This window comes from Balearica regulorum, chromosome 8, assembly GCF_011004875.1.
Source record: "Balearica regulorum gibbericeps isolate bBalReg1 chromosome 8, bBalReg1.pri, whole genome shotgun sequence".
NCBI lineage: Eukaryota > Metazoa > Chordata > Aves > Gruiformes > Gruidae > Balearica > Balearica regulorum.
In genome coordinates this window covers 28,248,813-28,270,879 of record NC_046191.1, presented here as the reverse complement: position 1 = coordinate 28,270,879, position 22,067 = coordinate 28,248,813, and the positions used below count along the sequence as shown (strand labels likewise).

The 22,067-nt window shown below is 38.4% G+C and overlaps 1 protein-coding gene across 5 annotated transcripts in view; it reads left to right on the top strand.

Moving 5' to 3' along the window:
* The window catches only part of DNM3 (dynamin 3), a 183,153-nt gene that overhangs the window by 19,513 nt on the left and 141,573 nt on the right, over positions 1-22,067 (top strand). For all 5 annotated transcript variants that reach the window (XM_075760263.1, XM_075760264.1, XM_075760262.1 and 2 more), the window contains exons 3-10: positions 7,419-7,568; positions 9,351-9,554; positions 10,113-10,211; positions 11,081-11,241; positions 13,818-13,960; positions 18,343-18,478; positions 19,823-19,890; positions 21,204-21,342. In XM_075760263.1, the coding sequence (XP_075616378.1) occupies positions 7,419-7,568; positions 9,351-9,554; positions 10,113-10,211; positions 11,081-11,241; positions 13,818-13,960; positions 18,343-18,478; positions 19,823-19,890; positions 21,204-21,342 (1,100 nt within the window). The remainder of the gene's footprint in view (positions 1-7,418; positions 7,569-9,350; positions 9,555-10,112; positions 10,212-11,080; positions 11,242-13,817; positions 13,961-18,342; positions 18,479-19,822; positions 19,891-21,203; positions 21,343-22,067) is intronic.

The following is a 22,067-nucleotide window of genomic DNA, read 5'->3' as shown; positions in this document are numbered from 1 at the left end:
TAATTATCTAAACTGTTATAGAAAGTAATTAGAGGGCCGTATCAGGTTCTTGCTGCTGTAGCAAGCTTAACTGATCTCTAATCCTAGGATCTTTCTTGACTTTTTTAAAAGTAACTATTCTTAATCTTATAGTATTCCTTGGGAGGGAGAGGGCACTTTCTACGTAGGCGTGCAGAGATGACTGCAAGATATTTTAGCAACACTTTGGAACTCACTGAGAATCTTTTTGGAATGTGAATTTGATTGACAGAGGAGATTAAAGCTTCTTTTGAGTCATTCCACTAAGGGATAAAGATTGGCAGCTGAGGCATTTGTGCACACCCAAGTAAGAAGAAACTTTGACCATTCATGATCAGGGTTGGACATGTCATGGAAGAGTGCAGCAGGATTTGGTTGTGAGGAGTTATCAGGGCCCTCCAACAGCCAAAAGATCTGACACATCTGGGTAAAGAGCTGTTACCTCAGCGAATATGCAAGGGGGAACATGAAGCAATTCAATACTAAGAAATTTATCTCATGAGATATGGAGTATTTAGTGGGTGGTGGTTGGTGGTTTTTTGTTTTTTTTTTTTTTTATAATTTTGTTTACTTCCTCTTTTTTAAAAAATTCTGTGTAATTAGTACAAAGCTATTTTGTAGTGATCTGTTGACCTCCTTTAATCACTAACATATTTTGGTGGGAACAGTACAATTCCTACATGGCTTTGTCACTTGCACTTCCACATCCATGCAAACAGTGTACTCTGCTGAAATCCTGGAGGCAAAGACAAAGTTTTTAATTAAAAATATTGCAACCGACAAGTCAGTCTTTAGTAGTTGTGACTGTTTTCCTCCAACTTTGATAATGTGAGGAATACCTAGTAGCATAGAGTAAGTCAAAATATGGATGTTAAAAATAACTTACAGTCCTCTGAGTTGTTCTTGATTATCCTACTTTGAGTCTCTTTTGGGACTGCCCAGCGGCATTTCAAATGAAATTGTAAATGTGGCCTGCATCCAATAAAGTACTGTACTGGCTAGAGGAGAGAGGAAAAAAGAAATAAAAATTTCCATCTTGTAAATATTTTGAGGCCCCAAGGTAGCTTTCTTCTTGCAGTGAGAGGCTGATACTCCTTAGTTGTCCCAAAGTAGTTCATTGGCAGTCCTGTAGAAGGGTCACAAGTTTTCATTCTTATTCTTTGTCTCATGTTTTTGGTTCAGTTTCTCCTCTTCTGCTGAAGAAAAATGGCATATATAATGTCTTGTGGGAAGAGAGAATTGAACCAAATAAGCGTGTAGTCTTTGTTCTGTAATAAACAGACCTAAATTCCAGTAAAACAGTTTTGTTTCCCACCCAGAAGTCATAACTAAAAAAAAGTTCCCATCTGACATCAAGCATGCTAAGCAATCCAAATGCAGCTTGATGTTCTTCTCCCTGGTCATTGCATTTGGCTCCGGGCAATTCCACAGCATGGGAATGTCTAGTGTCAGGTCTAGTGCCTTTGTTGTTGCCAGGCTCTGAAGGAGGTCAGAGTAGATAATGGTTTTGGAGAAAATAGTCCCATCTGGGAAGATGCAATTCAGGGAGTTTTGAGAAGGCACAGGTGTGGGCAGGGTGCTGTTAGCCGGGAGGCTGGCTGATGGTGACCTTCAGGTTTTACGAGGCAGGCAAGACAGCTGAGATAAATTAGCCATTCAGAGGATGGACACAGGAGGAATCCCACCTGCTCTTTTCCTGGGTGAGAAGTTGGATGTGAGAGCAGTTTGTTTTGTGAGAGTCTGATGTCTAAATTCAGACAAAAGTCATGCTGGTTCTTCCAGTATTTGACTGCTGCTGTGTAAGATACAGGGATGTCATTCTTTCTCACCAGACATAGTTTATTTTAAATGCTAAACTGTTGTGATATTTCAGCAGTTACCAATGAGTGTAGAGTGCTGGTCTCTCATTTTCTTACTCATGATTCCTTTTCAGGAGGAGGAATGCATTATGTATTCCTGTAGTTGTGCTTTTAGAAGGATTTTTCCCTGTTTGTCTTTAAGATGTGTTAGTACACAGCTGACCTTGGACAAGAATTTTAAGGCAGCATTAGTGTTCGGTAGTCTTGGAGCAACATAACTGAATTGTGCATAAGGTACATTAATTCCATTTCAACTTTTAATCTTCTCTCTGCAAGTTTTGCCGGTAAGCATGCTAACCTGTGGCGATGTCGCGTGTTACCATAATTTCTTAAAGGAGGACTAGTGAGCTGATGGGTTTTTCTTCCTTTGAGTTGGTATACCTTAAATGATATGTTAAAACCTGTTTCTTAAACATTCCAAGTTTTTGTTTCACAACTTGCATTATACTTCCTAGCTTGGTGATTCTTTGATCTAATACATCAGTAAGGATAAATACTTTTTGTAGGAGTTAATAGATACTTTTAAATGGTGCTGCTGAGTAAGCTTTGGGAAGGCAATGGCTTGAAATGCCTGAGAAGGTCCAGAGAGATGGGGGTTTTTTCTCCCCCCTGCCTCTTTTTGTTTTGGTGGTTTGTTTTTTTTTTTTTCTGTTACCACACATTCTGTATAACCTTGGGCAATCTGTTCATCCTTTTGCTGTGCGTTCTCCTGCTTGTGGAAGTGAAATAATTATCTAGATTTCTTGAGATTGGGTAGTATGGTTTTTTAAACAGCAGTGACATCAAAAAATGTACTTAGGTTTTGGGTGAAGCCTTTGGTTTAGGTCTTCTGTTTGTTAAAAATACATTGCCTGCTATATAAATCCTGGTACGTGTTATTTACATGTTAAAATATGTTGGCTCTAGGAGGGTTATTTTCCTTGTTTTGATAACTGTTTTTGGAGGAATTTTAGATTTTCTTTATGGTCTTGCTTCAGTTTCCTTGCTAAAGAAGCGGCAGATTAACAGATTTTGAAAATCATTATTGAGGTGGACGTTTGTAGATGAATGAGCCATATGTACAATTACCCACATTTGTTTCAGTTCTGTTAATTAGAACACTAAGTGGCAAGTAAATCACCATAAAGTTCAAAAGACATTCTGATTTCTTTTCTGAAGTCTTGCAGATGCTCTCTTCTATTGAAGTTGCTGAGCTTTAATGCAAGTATCTTTTTGTTGTGAGACTACCCCTCAAGCACACCCATCTTTTATTGCCATCTGGTGGCAAAACCAATCCTCTAACAGAAAATGAAAAATTTATAAAAAAAATTTAGATTGGTGATTTCAGCTAACACAAATGATCTCAGAGACTTCATCAACAGGAAGGCATTTGGAAGTCTTCAAGGACAAAAAACTAGAAAGGTGCCACAGTGCCAATAGTAAGGGGGAGATTGGGCACTCTGCAGGGAGGAAAGGAAGACAGTGGCTGCCATTCTCTGGATCCCACTGTCTGGCAGATACTCATTCAGATGATGAACAGGGATGCTGTAGAGACCAGTAAAGATGTGGAAGGTGTGTACCCCAAAAGTTAAAAAGTGACATCACCATGGGGAATAGGTGGTAGTGACTGCTGACCCCTTCCTGAGACAGGGAAGGACTCATCACCCAAACAGGATTGATAAGCTGGAAGAGGGATAGCCGTGCTGCTCTGAAACCTGACTTTAAGGGGTTAGCGTAAGGTTGCAGAGACTGCAAATCTTCCTTGCAGTCTGGGTGTGTGTACTAATACCAGTGCCTGGAGTAACCTCAGCTGATCGGCAGTGAGTGCTGAGGTCTGGCAGCATGGGTTTGAGGGCTCAGCCAGTTCTACTGTCAGCACCCTCAAACGGGGTATAGGCTTCAGCTCATGTTGGAACAAATGAATCGTACCCACGAATACTTGGTTTTACAAGTGGTTTTGCCTGGAAGGTTTTCCTTCCTTGATGCTCAGTGACATCAGAAAAGATGGAATCCCCTCACTGAAAGACTGGAAAATGGCTCTATATTTGCCATCTTCAAAAAGATAATAAAGAAAAGCAACAGAAAAATCAGTCAAAGTTCACTTTTAGGAAAAAAATCCATAATTAGTTATTAACTAACAATCTGAAAGGTACTTGAGATGAATAGCAGCCAACACAAATTCATCTAGGGAAAAAATCTTGTCATATCAGTCTAATTTATTTTTTTATTACGGGGTAGCGGGCTGGTAAATAAAGGTGTGGTACGTCTCTTGGTTACGTTATCTTGGGGGTGGTTTTTTTATATATAATAAACAATCTCAGGAACCATGGTCTAGAAAGGACTGCTATAAGATAGATGCACAGTTGCTTACAAAGTGGAAAGGATACCCCTCCAGGTCATGTTTAGTATTTTGTATTACTGATAGGATGACAGAACAGAGCATGTTTATTAAGTTTGTATTTGACAAATACAAATGAGACTGTGAAATATACTGGACGGCAGAATTGGAATCCAAACTGCTTGCAGAGGAAGAGAAATGCCCCAATTCAACTGGGATGAGGGCTGTTTCTGTACTGTTATTGTACTGCTAGAACATGATGAGATAGCTGGTTTTCAGATGTGGATCGAGGATGTTTTAAAAAAAAAAAAATTTCTCGTGTATTTCTAAGGACTGTTCCATGTCTTGTCACATGGTGTACCTAGCTCAGCTCTCTTGAGCTTAGAGACAGAATTATGAAAGATCTCAAGTGTTCATGTAATTTAAATGGTTTGAAAATAACAATATGTATTGTTAATAACAATACAGCATTGTGCTAGGTTAAATTGTAAAAGCATAGGGAGAAATAACTCATAGGAAAAATAAGGACCATTTTCAAAAATGTTATCCCATAACACTTGTTTGTATGATTTGTCTAATTTAATCAAAATAGAAGAGATAAATAATCACTTATGACACTTGCAGTTGGATGCACTGAAGAGAACTATGCTATGATAGCTTTTTCATTCTGCATTACCCAAGGTGCTTTGACTGAGTCTGGGGAAAAAAGTATTTTACTTGCAAAAACAATGTCTTCATTTTTAATCTAATTGTTCTTTCTTTTAATGTAACTTCAGTTTTATACAGAAAATACATGTCTGAAAACCAGACATTAGGCAGGATCACTTTTTTTGGTCTGTCGTCTTGTCTAGTCCCACAAAAATGTAAATAAAATGCTGTCCTAGTATTGTTCTGTGTATGAAAGCTGAAAACTGAAGATTGCATTAAAGCATGTGCTTGTCCAGTCTGGCTAAAGGCATCATTGCCAAGGACAGGCTGAGGGCTGAAAGAAGCAACACAAAGCCTTGCTTGTTGATTTGAATTTTTATTCTGTAGGTTGTGTGTGACACCCCAGGTTATGAACCGTTGTAAAGTCTATTCCTTCAGAACTAGTGGGATCACAGATGTCACTGGGAGGAATGAGCTATTGATAAATATTAACACAGCTAAAAAGCAGTAAACATTTTAATTTTAATTGCCTTGAAGGCATTTCAGATAGGAACACTTTCTGTTACTGAGCATTAAGTGGAACAAAGATAAAAGCTTCCTGGACTATCAGCTGAGTCAGTCAACTGATTGCAATTAGGTACCAAGTATTAATTATTGAATTTAGAAGTACTTTTCTGAGAAAATCTGATGAACCACTGGGAAAAAAAATAAAGTAACTAAGAACAACATTTTATTTTATGCCAGGAGCAGTGCATGAAGAACTGGGATGAAATAAGAACCAATTGTCAGTTCTTTTTTTCAGTAGGTAGCTATTTTCCAACTTTGAGATGACAAATTTTACAAATGTGAATCCTCAAATGTGCTAGAGCAGCTATTTTATTTTGTGCACCTTATTATCTTTCACTTTGAAATATTCGAATATTCCTTGTTTTTGTGGTTTTTCTTAATAAACAGTTGACAATGAAACATACAAAACCAGCATTCATTGTCGTTTTGCTAATGTTAGAGCTAAACAGGAATGTAAGATATTCTGGAATTCTTAAGCTGTCAAAAGTGAAATGGAGGTTTTTGTTAGGTGTTCTCTTATTTTTAAAGTAAGAGATGTATTATTTTTGTCTTAACAAGGGTGGGTTTCCCTGTCCCTCACACTTTGAATCTGGAGAGATTATGGTATTGTAGGACAGAAAGGTTGGTGTTTGTTGTTTTCCTTTCCCCTCTCTCCTTTTTTTGGCTCTCAGTTTGCTTTAACTATTGTTATGGTTTCATGTGTGGTTTTGACTATTTTTTTATTTTTTTTATTTTTTTTTAGCGGCTCTGTCAATAATAGTAATAAAGTGACTTTTGGGAAACAGACTTCAGTACTGATACCTAAGGCCCTCTATTAATCTATATTCTTGGATCAGGTTTCCTGAGCTGCTCTTCCTTCTTTGAGTACCAAGCAAGCTCTTTGCCCTGATGTTTGAGGGCTTTTTACCAAGAAACATTTTCTACAGAAGAAACACCTAAATGGACCTTTGAGATCAGGCCTTGATTGGGGGATGAAAGGAACATACACGACTCTGTCCAGCCTTTTCCAGTCCTACTGCTTAGACCTTGTGGGGACAGGATGTGAGCTTCTACCTGTGACTACCATTTATGTCGTTATTTCTGATTACAACCTTGCTATGTGAGAGAAACTTTTGTGTTCTGTTTTGCCCTATTTGAAGGAACAAACTCCAGTTTTAAAATCCTGAGATGTGCTTTTGGTTATGTACTTCTAGGGCAGGAAATTCAGAAGAATACAATAATTAGTATCAGTATTTGGATTCAAGAGTTGGAACAGGGACCTAGTGTCAAGTTCAAGTCTAACAAATTAGACTGTATCTATCCCTGATTCCTGGTTGATGCCCTTTACAGGTAAGAGGGCAAGGTGTATGATATTGAAGACTTAGGAAATCATTCTGTTCTCCCACTTCAGCAAAATCACAGCTGTATCTAGAAAAGCTTTTACAAACGACTTACGGATGGTTTGGATTTAGACTACAGGAAGTCTTTAGGAAATGTGTTTAAAAACATTGCAGTGTTTTTTAGTGATCTTATTTTCATGATGAACTTGTAAAAATGTACAGAACTCCTTTGTTAAAATCATGTGTTACATGGGCTGTTAGATTTTGAAAACAAATGCTAATAATTTTTCATGATACAGAACTTGAATTACTTTTCTTCAATTTATTGAATTATTACAGGCAAATATAATCAGATGAAAACTCAGAATCTGATTCACAATCTGTTCCTTATTCTATTAATGTAAATGGTATCTATTTGAATCTTTCTTTGTTCCGGAAGATGACACGCTAAAGATAAAAGCAGTAAATCATATCCAGTCAATTTGACTTTTTAACTAACCCTTTCTTGTTGCAGGCTGGTTTTCATCTGTGCAATCGTATCTATAGCATGTGCTCATATGTAATGCTTTCCCGATATCCACAATGACATCCTTTTGTGCATACGTGTCTGAACAATACTAGGGGCTTGAAAGTGGGTGTCCAAGTCTAAAAGCCTGTGAAATACAGAGGTGCTATTGACGTTTTTCACAGAGTATGCTGAATTTCTACACTGCAAGGGAAGGAAATTTACTGATTTTGATGAAGTTCGTCAGGAAATTGAAGTAGAAACAGATAGAATAACAGGAGTGAACAAAGGCATTTCTTCAATTCCTATTAATTTAAGAATATATTCTCCACATGGTAGGTAAAATTATTCTACTTTATATTTCTGTCATGTAATGTATTTTTTAGCTCTGTCTAGCTATCTCCTTTTGTATGTGTTCTTGTTGCTCGATCAGAAATCTTCTGGGACAAAAAAAACTTCTGAGATTGAGTCAAACCAAAAGTGAATATATATCTGGAAGAATCCTCAACTTGTCCTGTGTTACAAAACCACTCTACAGTGGAGAGTTCTTGCCACTAGAGCTGGGCAGAACAGAGACTCTCTGTCCCATTTAATATTCTCAGGATTTAAAAATATTCTCACTCTGCCGCAGGATGAAACCAATCTCTCCCTTGGTACAGATACCCGTAGTTAGTCGTTCACTAGAAAAGACAAATAATAGGAGATGGGAGACTGAGTGGCAAAACTTCTTTTTGTCACCCTCCAGATGGGTTCCCTGATCAGTGATCTGGGAAGTCATTATGTCTCCCTGCCCTATTGGATGTTTATTGTTTGCTGTCACTAAAAATATATTTAGATAATAATGGCGTTTCAAGCTGCTTTCTGTTGTAGAACCCCAGTGTAGATCAAAGTTAGTTCCTCTGGTTGCCATCTGCCCAATTTAATGAAGGCAATCTAGAGAAAATGTTTTGCATTGAGTCTGTCTTGGATACAGGAGAAAAGTGATATGTTTGACTGAAGCACTCTGTTTTTCTAACCACCCCATCTGATGTCTTCATTGCAAATCAAAGGACAGAAATATTAAAATAAGAGGAGAGGTAATTCAAGAGATGCTGAACCTCCCTTTGATACACCTTGAGCAGCCTTGGCTCTAAAAGTACGCCCCTGAGCCCTTCTCCGCTCTACAGATGTGGTATGGCCAACTGGAGAGGAGCTGAACTAAATGCCCAGTGTCAAAGCTTGTTTGCTGAATGTGCTGACTCCAGGAGAAAGTGAAAATTTCCTACCTGATGCTCTTCCTTTGTTTTATTAGGATCAGTCTTTTAGTTCAGCAACTGTTGTCTGTGTTAGCCAGACCCCAAATATACTTCTGGTGTTTTCTTTCTAGGAATTGCATTTTTCTCATTTGTCTAAAGGATACCTTGTTAGCCCAGTACTGGCTGAGCAGGCTGGGATGCTTCTAGTTGGCATTGTGGCCTGATTTCCATTGAGGAAATCACGCTGCAGCAAAACAATTTTTATTAATGGATAATATTTTTCATGTTTCTTACTTTTCTTAAGAAGTTAGAGTTAAAAAACCCCCAAAACCCAAACCAACAACATACTCCAAAACCCGTTAAGAACAATTTTGCTATATAAGCTGGCTACCCATTGTTTTTTTTGGGAATTTCTCAATTGGAGACACTGTTGAAAGCATGGTCAGAGAAGGAGATTTTTTTTTTTTTTTTTTTTTTTTTTTTTTTTTAAGAAAAGCCTGGTTTGTGTTGATTTGAGAGATGCAATGGGAATGGTCTGTTGTCTCTGCTCCTGTTTGGTGGAAAAAACTCAGAAAGCCATGTTCATTTGTCTGAGAGCATTCAAGGATATTCAGTATAAGTGTCATTCTCCTATGCCAGATGTAATGTTAAAAATATGAAATAGTACTAATAAATCCAGAGATGAAAGGCCAAGAGGGAAACAAGTGTACTTTTCAGATTGTCAGGCATTTTGTTTGAACCATTGACACTATTTATATACCTATAAAGATAATTTTGTGGGGTTTGATGTGACTAAAACTTGTCTGCAGCCATAGATGTGTAGAGCTCTTTAGACACGTCTGGCATGCTAACCAGTTTTATGATCCTGTGTTTTCTGTATAGTATTAAGCCTGACTCTTATTGATTTGCCTGGAATCACTAAAGTGCCAGTAGGGGATCAGCCTCCAGATATTGAGCAACAGATCAGAGACATGATAATGCAGTTCATCTCTCGAGAAAACTGTCTGATACTGGCTGTGACTCCAGCTAACACTGACCTGGCCAACTCAGATGCACTGAAGTTAGCTAAGGAAGTGGACCCTCAAGGTAAGCGTGACTGAACATAACCACATTTGTTCTCAAGTGTAATGACAGAATCGGGAGTAATAGACCAACTCTTGTGTGAAATATATATACAGATCTATATTATAAATTATACATTCTCATATAGGCTTCACCATCACAATAACTGTTTGTTAGCTCAGTATCATTCAGGTAATGATGCTGTAAATGTATTTTTAAAATTTTGTCACTATCTCTTATAAGAAAGTGGGGCAATGCCAATCTAGAAATTTTTGTAGTACCTGGCAAAAGGGACCCGTAGTACTGATGGGATTTCTGGATACTTGCATCATTAATTTTATACAGTCTTATCATAGGAATACTAACCCTTGTTAAAGAGATTTGAAGAACACATTTCAGCACTGGCAATGAGGATCCCTTCTTTTCCAGACATACTGTAACTTCCAGGTGTAGCTGGTGTTGTGTGATACAAGCTTTGAAAACACGACATATCTGTTGTTATGTATTTGTAAGATATAATTGTTCTTCCCGAATATAAATGATTCGTCACTATCTTCTTCCTCCTGCTTCCACGCCGGTCAGGCCTTAGGACCATCGGTGTGATCACAAAATTGGATCTGATGGATGAAGGAACAGATGCGAGAGAGATACTAGAAAACAAACTGCTCCCTCTTCGTAGAGGTGAGAATGTTCAGTTACTTATGTTCTTTACAATTCAGAAGATGGTCTGGATAAGGGTGGTGTTTGGGAGTTCTGGAGGTAAATCAAAGGTTGTGCTGGACTTGATGAATTTCTAGCTCTTATCATTATCTATTGAGCAAACATAAAAGGTGACTGTGCTAAAAATGTCCTGCAAGTAAAATAATTTTTTTACTGGACCTGGCAAATACACTGCGTTTTCCAGAGGAAGCAAGAAATGTCAGCACAAGTTGTTAGCCAATTTTCTTTTCTGTACGGGGTTGTTGTTGCTTGTAACAAAAGAATTTTTTTTTCTTTGCATATGACAGAAGCAAGCACTGGAGCTTTGGTAATCTCACTGTAAACCAAGTTTTGACCCCTTCCAGAAATTTTCTGTGTGATTGTTCTGGCAGCTACTGCCACAGTTGTTCATACTGTTAACAATATACAGAATTTTGATTCTAGTTAAAATTACTGATGAGACCACCATCTCCTCCCACGAAACATGTAGGTACAGCAAATGAGCAGAAATTTTTCCTGTATTTTGCTAATATAATATCATTTATCTATGTAGGCCTCTGTGTGTTTTGATTTTGTTTTGAGATCTGGTTTGTTTGTTTTTGAAGTGGCTTCTTTGGGGTACACTGAAGTTTCAGATATTTCTGAAAGTACTTTAAAAGGAAGTATATCTGTTAAACAGCGTGAACAATTTAGACACTATTAATGTCATTACAGTACTTATAAACCATATCTGAAATGGCTAAATTGGAAAGTTTTGTTTGGACTGAGGCAGTTTAGTTCTATTTAATATGAACTCAGTAGTTCAGGCAATAGCTGCATTGACTTTACCTGCTGGTTTTGTGTTGGTTTAGGTTATATTGGTGTTGTCAACAGGAGCCAGAAAGACATTGATGGGAAGAAGGACATAAAGGCAGCTCTCCTAGCAGAAAGGAAATTCTTTCTTTCCCACCCAGCATATAGGCACATGGCAGATCGGATGGGAACGCTGTATCTCCAAAAAGTTCTAAACCAGGTAAAACCTGAAGCTGTTGTGGTGAAATTTTGTAATGATAGGACCAATATAAAATCTCCATTAAAATGGATATTGGTCACTGAACCTCGCTTACGCTTTCCTGTTTTTAACCTGCTAAATTTTCATGAGGTAACGAACGAAGCTGTATATTACATGTAACGTATGAAAACTTACTGTGAGATGTAGCTTCTGACTTTCACTGACAGTTCTGCACTGCCTTGTTCTCTTGAATACTGAATATGAACATAAAAAACAAGATTTGTCTCCCTTCCTGGAAGTATACCATCCTGTTCCTTAATTATCACATTTCTTCTAGTTTAACAGGATTTTTAGAATTCAAATCTAGAAAGTAGGAAAAAAAACCCCAACAAAACAACATTTTAAGAAATCATGTATCCTGAGGGTTCACTGTATGTCTGTACTTTAACCTCAAAATCTACGGTTTATTGTAGTTTTTAATAGAAACTGTGCACGGTATACTAATGATATAAATGGCAAATATAGTAATCGGAACACTTTGTTCACATTACCTTTATTTTTGCCCAAGCCTTTGGTTTATTTCTATGACTCCATGCCAAACCATGTCAGATCATAGCTTCCTTCAGCAGGAAATAGAAGTCTATTTCCTAGTTACCTGGAGGAGAAACCCTTAACTTACTGTCCTAATGAAGACACTACCTACAGCAGATTTGGAGGAGTATATTATCTTCACCGCTTTGCATCTTTGGGTATCACTGTTTTCATAGTGCCATACCTTAACTTGAACAGCATGTGACCCTAATGATGATGCATCTCAGCAAGTTTGAAGAGGACAAGATCAAGTCATCCCTGCCTCTAGTTTTAGAATTACTGGTGACGCTATGATTGATTATTTATTTAAACTTAGTTTATCAGTTGACCAGTGTTCTTGGCATTCCTACAAGTCAAACTTGGTAGTGTTTTTTCCAGTTCACTGTCAAATTGCAGCCTTTGGTCTGGAATAGATAAAGACCAGGTTAGCCTGGCTTTGTCCATTTTGGACAACAACTGGAAACAGCAAAGTTATTGATTAAGGTAGGAAACTAAGTGGCTGGCCTGCTTAATTTCTTGCTACAGTGACTTTGCAGCTGTAACTTGACAGCCAGGTTATGGCATGCTCTGGACTCACTCAAAAAGAATGCTAATGCCATTTATTTGTGCCTTGGAATGAAAGTCTTCAGCAGGATGCAAGAACTCGCTTGTATCCTGCAATTTTGTTTGTGTTTAGGCTGTTTTGCCTCTTTTTATGTCTTGAAAGTTTAATCCATGTGTCTTAGTTTTGAGACTGAATCATGAGCTGCATATCATATACCTCTGGACTGTCTTATCTGTCTGGACTTGCATTACTTCATGTACTATTAACTTCTTTGTGAGCTGTTTCATAAATTTACCTATTTCAGTATGAACTGTTAGTCTTCTGTTGCTGTTACGGCATGTAGAATATTATATATGGGAAGATCTATTTAAGGTTCATGCCCAAGATATTAAACACCTATTAGTGGTTGTGGTTTCAGGTAATGTTTAAATTTCACTGCATCCACAAGGTGGTGCTCCAGGGAAACGCCAGCTTTTGATTTTGTGCCTGTTAGGTCTGCTGAACAACTTTTTATTTTGAGTTTACATATTTTAGTATATGACATTCTTAATTTAGAGGTTGTCTGATTGGGGTTGGGGAGAGGGTTTACAACATAGTGCAAGAAGTCCACTTTGGTTTTAATCAAGGAATGGATACAATGCATGAGAAATTTATGGCACAGGTAAGGGTAAGACATTGATAGTACTGTCCAAACACATTACAACATATATGTGCAAAAGTAAGTGAGGTAAGTTAAACATGGATCTGGTAAGCCTTTTTCTCTTCCAGTTTATATTCTGGTACTTTAGATATATTTTCAGAAATGAAAATTGATAGTCTTGAGTGGTAGAACCTTTTTCAGCCAAAAAATCAAGTTTTAAAAAAATAGTAAAGTTATGTAATCATTAATATGAGGGCAAAATTTAGTATACTTTGTTCTAGGGAGCAGAAATCACATGGAGGTGATTTTTCCCAATGGTGGGTGGATACTCTATATGTCTATACTTCCCTCCATCTCTGTTCTCAATGGGCTGCGGGTGCTCAGAATCTCTTCCTTCATCCTTCCAATCATCCCACGTTGCCTTGTAAAGGAATCGTCATGCTGAACAAGTATATAGGGGATTGGGAAACTCCCTTAGGAAAACCAGCAAAATGGGAGTGGTGGAATGAGTGCTGAGTGATGAAAGGTCGTTTCAAATTTATATGCAATGTGTATAACTCTTGTGTGTGTAACTAAACAAGTATGTAGTAACAGGGCTCAGTGAGTGAGAGAACAAAGGAATTTTTTCAAGCCTCCTTATAATGTGTATGCAAAAGGGATATTGTATTGTTCTTTAAAGTCTCCATTGCTTCAAAGATCAAAAGGACCCACGTTGCTAAACTAGCACAGGTCATGGCTGATATGCTTGCCAGTCAGAAGGAAATGGTTGCTCTTGCTTTCATCTTTATTAACAGTATAAAAGGACTTTTATTTGCTTTTTAGCAACTTACCAATCATATTCGGGATACTCTGCCAGCCTTCAGAAGCAAACTCCAGAGCCAGCTGCTTTCTATAGAACATGAAGTAGAGGTATACAAGAACTTCAGACCAGAAGATCCAACCAGAAAAACAAAAGCCCTGTTGCAGTGAGTGTCCAGTCTTTTGTCTGCTTTTCCACTTTGTATAGGTTTGTTTTGCTTTTGTTTTTTTTCTTCTTTCTTTCTAGTGACTTTAAGTGTAAAAATTATGATATGGGTAAGGATTCTATATGCAAACTCCAAAGAATTCTGTGCATGATGTTCCAGAACACTTTATTTACTCTACAATTTCAGCAGGGTTTCCCCTAAGCTAATTTTAGTAATCCTAGAAAAGAGAGACATCAGAACAGGAAAAGGTACAAAGATGGGCAAAATAGATGATCGAAGGTAAATAATGGCTTCTGATTGTATAGGTATGTTCTTCAGCCTGCCAAAAAGATGACCTCAAGCAAGGGGAGGAGATTGTGTTTAGAAGTCTGTAAGATGAGGAGTCTGAAAGGAGAATAGGAAATGCTTCTTTTTCCAATATAAAAACTTACCTGTCCAAAAGAATTTGAAGATGACAAGATCAAAATTAACCATAGATGGTAGTCCTTCATGTGACATGCACCTAAGCCACAGAGCTATTTACTGTAGGAGCTGATACTAAAAAATCGTGAGCTTTCAGAAAGCAGCGAGGCAAATTCTTGGGAATGGGAAAGACATTTAAGGTTAGTAAGTACCAGGACAAATTCCTGCTGTATGGAACCCATGAACAGCAACTTATTGAGGCCAAGAGCGTATTTGGGAGACGTATGATTGTGTGTTTGCTCTGTTCTCCTAGGCACTTATTGTTGGTGACTGTCATGATATGGCTTTTTTTCCACTGTAGTGCAGCCATTCTTACGTTGAAGTGATAGTGTATTGGGGTGGGTGAAAATCTCTTTCTTGTGGTTTGTCTCTGGGCACATATCTGACAACAAGCAGCAAACTAGATGGTGTGATGTGCTACCTGTGCTTGTGTTAAAACTGACCTGGCAGATGTTGACCCTTTTTGGCTCAACAATTAATGGATTGAATGTTGGTGGTGTTTGTTGGAGGAATTGCAATGATTTCTGGAGCTACATTATTATCCTAAGTTCCAAACTAGAAAGCTTTTTCACTGCTGAAGTCACTGTCCAGTTTGGCTCTTGTCAAACAGACATGTTTTGTGGATAAGACTTTGATAATGCTGTTGTCATGTGATGAAACAGAGATGACTGTTCATCTGACTTTGAATCAAGTGGAAGTGGAATGGTTGCCTTTTTCTTTATTGTGGGTTTAGCACTAAGGAAAAAGGGTAATGCTGACACCACAGTTGAACCCCCGTTAGCACCCGCTGCTTTGTTTCATGCAACTTCCTTCGTCTGTTTGCAGGGATGCGTGATTGTGGTGGGTTGACCCTGGCTGAGGGCCAGGTGCCCACCAGAGCCGCTCTATCACTCCCCTCTTTCATTAGACAGGGGAGAAAAGGTACGATGGAAAAAAAAAAACTTATGGGTCGAGATAAGGACAGGGAGAGATCATTCTCTAATTATCATCACGAGCAAACCAGACCGAACTTAGAGAGGGAATTCATCTTATTTATTACTAAGCAAAACAGAGTAGAGGAATGAGAAATAAAACCAAATCTTAAAACACCTCCCCCCACCCCTCCCATCTTCCCGGGCTCAACTTCACTCCCGGCTTCAACCTCCGCCCCCCCCAGCGGCACAGGGGGACGGGGAGTGGGGGTTACGGTCAGTTCATCATGCGGTGTTTCTGCCGCTTCTTCATTCTCAGGGGGAGGACTCCTCTCATCATTCCCCTGCTCCAGCATGGAGTCCCTCTCACGGGAGACAGTCCTTCACAAACTGCTCCAACGTGAGTCTCCTCCACGGGGTGCAGACCTTCAGGAGCAAACTGCTCCAGCGTGGGTCCCCCACGGGGTCACAAGTCCTGTCAGCAAACCTGCCCTGGCGTGGGCTCCTCTCTCCACAGCTCCACAGGTCCTGCCAGGAGCTTGCTCCAGCGCGGGCTTCCCACGGGGTCACAGCCTCCTTCAGGTGTCTCCACCTGCTCCGGCGTGGGGTCCTCCACGGGCTGCAGGTGGAATCTCTACACCCCCTCATCCTCCCTCCATGGGCTGCAGGGGAACAGCCTGCTTCACCATGGTCTTCACCACGGGCTGCAGGGGGATCTTGCTCCGGCGCCTGGAGCACCTCCTCCCCCTCCTTCTTCACTGACCTTGGTGTCTGCAGATGTTCTTACATCTTCTCACTCCTCTCTCTGGCTGCAAAAGCGCTCTCTAACTGTTTTTGTCTTTCTTCAATATGTTATCACAGAGGCGCTGATTGGCTTGGCCTTGGCCAGCGGCGGGTCCGTCTTGGAGCCGGCTGGCATTGGCTCTATCAGACACAGGGGTAGCTTCTAGCAGCTTCTCACAGAAGCCACCCCTGTAGCCCCCCCGCTACCAAAACCTTGCCACGCAAAACCAACACAGTGATACTCAGTATTGTGTTCCTTTTCACCTGAAAGGTCTGCTGTTTTCTCTCTCTTCTCTTTTTTAAATTATAGCCCTCCGCAGCCACTTCTGTGTTCATATGCGATTAAAATTTACCTCTTAGAAGAGCAAGCATCTAAAGGAAGAGACAGAAGCATGTAAAATGGGTCTAGCTCTTTTATATGACTGTTGTCATATTCCTACTCTAACTGATTTCAAAAGTTTTCATCCTTCTCAGTTATCTGGGATAGATGGTAATAGCACTGGATTGTGAAAATGTGAAAGTTCTGGACAGGATTCATCCTCTAATTAAAAATCTGGAGTTCAGAAGAATGGTCACTTGAATTCTTGAATTAGAGAGGCTTCCTTGAGCTAGCTGAAGACTCTGATTTACTCCTTGTTTTTGTAACAACTGTGTCCGAAAGAGTAGACGTAAGTCTGTCCCCCATGATTTTACTTCAGATGTTTTGGTTGCAAAAACAGAAGGGCATCACCTTTGACTGTTCATGACAGTACAACGCAGGTGGTTGTTTTTTTTACTTTGTATATTTGACTAAACTGCTAGAAACACATTTAAAGTGTTGTGAATTGTTAGGGGTTGCTGGTATCTCATCCTTGTTCTACTATTGTAACACATTTTAAAGGAAAAAGAATTGAATTCCATTTCAGCCTAAGTCATCCTACTTGATACTTCCCTGCACAGTTTTTTCTAATGTCTTCTTTATAAGTAGGTGCTATAGGAGAAATTAACTTCTTTTGTCAGTAAAAATTCTCACTTTTTTTTTTTCTGGAGTGTGGAAAATAATGTAACTAGAATATTTTCCTCGGATTCTTGAGAACAAGCTCCATAATGCATATAAGAAAAAAAATAAATCTAGCTCACCTTATCCCATAAGATGATCTTAAGTTTCTGAATCCTCTTTGAAAATTGAGTTTGGGGCCCTACACTTGGACTGTTTCTGTAATTCTGTTAACCTGGCAATATCGGTATCTGAGGTTGACATACAGTTGATACGCAGTGTTACTTTTTGGCAGAATCTGTGACTTCAAATTTTATGACCAAGTACCTGTACAAGCTGGGAGGAAAAAAAAAAAAGATATATCCCTGAATCTTCCATAACTAGAGGAATTCTCATTTTCTTCTAAATGCTCCTGCTGCAGAACTCTGGGCACGACCAAGTAAGCTGGAGCTTGTGGCACTGACAGCTGCCCTGCTGATGTGTTAGTACTGCTTCTTGGGCTAGCTTTTTGGCATGCAAAATTAAGTTCCTTAATGTCTTCCAAATTTTCCAGCAATGGATCAGCTTAGTGGCTTGATTCACATCATGCTATTGGACTGTATCTTTTTGAAAGATATTAGAAAGATCAAAGGGTCATTGTGGAGAAGTAAGCTCTCCACAAATGGTACCTTCTGGCATAAGACTGGAGATTTTTGCTTGTGGTGGTCTGTCCCATTGAGCTCTCTGGTTTCTGTAACAGCATCTAAATATGGGTGTGCTTTTCTATTCAAATACAGTGTTATAGCTTAGATTTTAGGACTTTTATTTGCTTAGCCTATTAAAAAGACTGCTATCACTGTTTCTTCTCTTAAAAATTAAAAATTTATGTAATAAATAACGGTAGCATTTGCAATTTTTGTGATCATTGATAAAACATGAATGTAGTCTGGTACTCTGCTGTATTTGTAGCTGACTTTAATATACAGTTTCATAAACAGTATTTTTTAAAATAATACAGCATTTATGAAGAAAGACAATAATATATTGAGCTATGTCCTGTGAGACAGAAGGGACGTGTGTGTAGGTATGTATTCTATGGATTGGCAACTTGGCTGAATGAATTGTTGTTATAGATACTTTTGTCAGTTCCTAAATACGTTTTAATAGGACACTAGTAGTCACATAGTATTGAAGTAAGAGTTGGTAGTTGACATGATTAAATGGTTATGTATGGTTTTGGTTTTTTTTTTTCTCCCCCTTTTGAAATTTAGGATGGTACAACAGTTTTCAGTGGACTTTGAAAAAAGAATCGAAGGATCAGGAGATCAGGTTGATACACTAGAACTTTCAGGAGGTGCCAAAATCAATCGTATTTTCCATGAACGTTTTCCTTTCGAACTAGTGAAGGTATTTATCCATCTTGCTGGTGTGCTTTGTGTTTTATTTATGTATTCTTACCTTCATATTGATAGTAGTAAAGCCAAGATAAAGTTTGGTTGAAGAACATGCTCTTAACTGTGGAAGAAATGACATGAAGTGATAATTGAGGCATTGGGCTTAATTTCTAGTTTTGGATCCTGAGACATGCTAAGAATTCTGAAATATAGTAATTAGAATGTAATTATAGTCCCAGTTGTTAATGTTTACCACATTTTTTTATTGTTTTAGCACAAATGGCATCTTCCTTCTGGTTACAGGGCAGGGAAACAACTACAGTTGTTGTGTTTAAGTAGCTAGTACCTATTAAAATTAGAGTTATGGAAAATCGCCATTTTCTGTGTTTTCTACTTCCTGTATTCACAGCATTAAACCAAAGCCAGCTTTCAGTCCTACATTTTCATAGTGGGAGGTGGAGCAGAAGCAGATTTGGTGTTTCGTGATAACGTTTCTCCTCTTGATACATCTCCTCTTGCTTACCCATCCTTTGGGTAACAGAATAAATGGAGGTTCGGTGGGGTGTGAACTAATGAAACCTGGTTCCTATGAATTTATATTACATATTCTTTGATATTTTCTTTCACCGTGGCAACTTCAGCTTCCCCTCACCATGAACCCTACTCTACCTCTAGTCCTCATTCTTTTACACTTTTCCTAAGCTTCCTTTCTACCTGTTTTATGTTCAACTGCCTTAATATCCCCTAACTTTCAGTTGGATAAGAACCAGACAGGGTTGTGGCTGGTTCCAAGGTTTAAATGTCAACTAGCAACCCAACAGAACAAGTGACAACTGGGCTTAGGTAATGACCCATTCATTTGTGACAACACTAACTGCTCTTCCAGCTAGCTGGCTTTCAAGAAACTGAAAGAAAAGCTTTACAACTTCATAACTGAGTCCATTCCTCTCTTAAATTTTGTTGAAAAACAATAGGATGGGAAGGGGATGATAAACAGAACATAATCATAGAAGTTGCACTGCATTAGGAAACCAGGCTTAAAAAAAACTTGCATCTTCCAAATCCTGTTTCTGGCTTACTCTATCAATTCATGTCTCTTTTGGGATGTTCTGCAAAATCGTTCCAGCTGTTGGTGTATCTGGAATGGAAGGGTGCATAATTTTCAACAATCCTTACTGCTGCATGTAGCCTTAGTGTTAAAATATTTAAAAATATTTCTGCTTTGCTTAGCGTAATTAGAAATTACTCTTTTGCCAGTTGAACTTGCTTGTCTTCCAGTTATATTGGAACAAGTAATATTTTCTGTTTTATTTTAAAAGTTCCCCATATATGATCTCATGTGCTTTTGTTCCTCTAGATGGAATTCAATGAGAAGGAACTGCGGAGAGAAATAAGTTACGCAATCAAGAACATACATGGTATCAGGCAAGTGCTCCCATGTTTTCAAGCCCAGTCACTTTATAGAGGCTGTGGTCTCTCTAACCTGTAGACATGCTGGCTGTTGAGTGGTAAACTGTATTACTAATGTACTGCTCCCAGCAGCTGATTTTTTTTTGTTCTACTCCTACGCACTTCTGTTTTCCAGGTAGCTTTTATTGGTTGAAAAGCTGGTTTGCCCAAACAAGTTTAATTTACGTAGAAATCCTGAAAAATTATTTTACCAGAAAAAGTCATTGATTTTTCTCCATAGTGTCTGCAGTTCCATTCAGCCTGTATTCCTGAAAAGTCATAAGTTTCAGGGGAAAACTAGTGTCTTGATATGGAAAAAAAAAAACTTTTCAGCTTGTGTTGCAGCATTCTCCTTGCACTTATTCCCCTTTAGTCTCAACTATTTCTTGAAATGACTGATTTACAAGTGAGTTGGCTGAGGTTTCGCTTTGTGGATATGTCTGCCATTTATTAAGTTTGGGAAAAGGAGGTATTTGGTTTGGAATGACCTAATTATGTCACTTTGGAATGATCAGTCTGTTTTGGAGGCATACTTTATCAGATGCATACCCATTTTTGTTCTTTTGACAATAGAACAGGTTCTAAAAGGCTTGGGTGGTTCTTTTGTGGTTTTTTGGGTTGGTTGGTTTTTTGGTTCTTTTTTTTTCCTCCTACCTCTTGTGAGTATGTAGTATCTTTTGAAAGTATTGCTTACAAGCTTTGTTGTTCTTAATCTTCTGGAAAATGTTCTTTGTATTACTTGTAAAGTAACGTTATCAAAGCAACTTGGTGAGTTCTCAGCCCTGAAACCTTGAAGCAATGGAATACTTTGCACTAGCAAATGATGAAGTGATGCAAATCATCTGTAGTCCATTTCTACCTTATTTGAGTAGTATATCTTGTCAGAGGAAGTAACATGAAACAGACTACCCCAGTTTTTCCAAAGGTGTGAGGAAACCACTATTTTAGGCCAAGATAAAGGGCTGAGGTTGGCAGATGCCATTCATCCCTTATCTAAGGTTTGATGCACTGTTGAAGAGACTACTGCATTGTATCAGTACTCTTTAGAGTTCTTGCAGTCAAGAAGTAGTAGGGCATGTTTCTGCTTCTACATTCTTATGCATGATGGCACTTTGTTTTTTAAAGAGAAAGGGGCAAATATAGTTCTGCAGAATGTTATTTGTGTTAGGGATTGTTATTACACAGCTGTAAGCCTCTGAAAATGAAGATATGAGCAATTCAGTAAAAAAAAAAAATCTTCCTTGCATGATGTTTGTATTAGTGTCTTACATACTCTTTTGTCTCCACAGAACAGGTTTGTTTACTCCAGATATGGCATTTGAAGCCATTGTTAAAAAACAGATAGTCAAGCTGAAAGGACCTTGCTTAAAAAGTGTGGATCTGGTGATGCAAGAGTTAATCAACACTGTCAAGAAGTGCACTAAAAAGGTAACTTGCAAATAGATCTGGTAACAGAAGTATAACATGATGATAATACAAAGCCTGTCTGACATTTTATGGTATTATAAGAGATTTCTAATCTAGTTACTTGGTGTACACAATAAGACTCTATAAAGTAATTACAATTTCTGCAAAAGTCAAACCAATGTAATGCTGAAAATTTTCTTTTTATTCCTGGGTTTTGAATATATATACACACTTCATGATTGGAGTTTTGTTGAGTCAAGAGTTGCCCCCAGTTTCCTCTTTAAAACAATATTTTCATTGGTACTGAAAATGAAATGTAGGCAGCAATTCTGTGGATGTGTAAATCAGCATTTTAAGGTTTTCTTTTCCAGTGCTAATAAGATGAAGACACATTGAAACTTTTCTAAAGCAAAGTCCCCAAATGTGTTCAGAGATGCCTATCAAGGAGAGAAAAATGCTCTTTCTATATCGAAACTTTACTGGATAGCGCCACAGTTCTTTGATGTAAAGAGTCTACAACTTCACCTGTGCTTTTTTCATACATGACCCAAAATATCTGATCTCCAGCTGTCAAGAAGTTAGAAGTGGAAAGCTAGGAAGATTTTGTCTCCCTTGTATTTGTACATCCTTGCATTAATGTTGACGAATTGCTGCACAGAAATGTTGAACATTTAAGTGGAAAGAACAGTGCTAAGCATTGAACTTCCTGATGTGAATCATAGAACCATAGAATAGTTTGGGTTGGA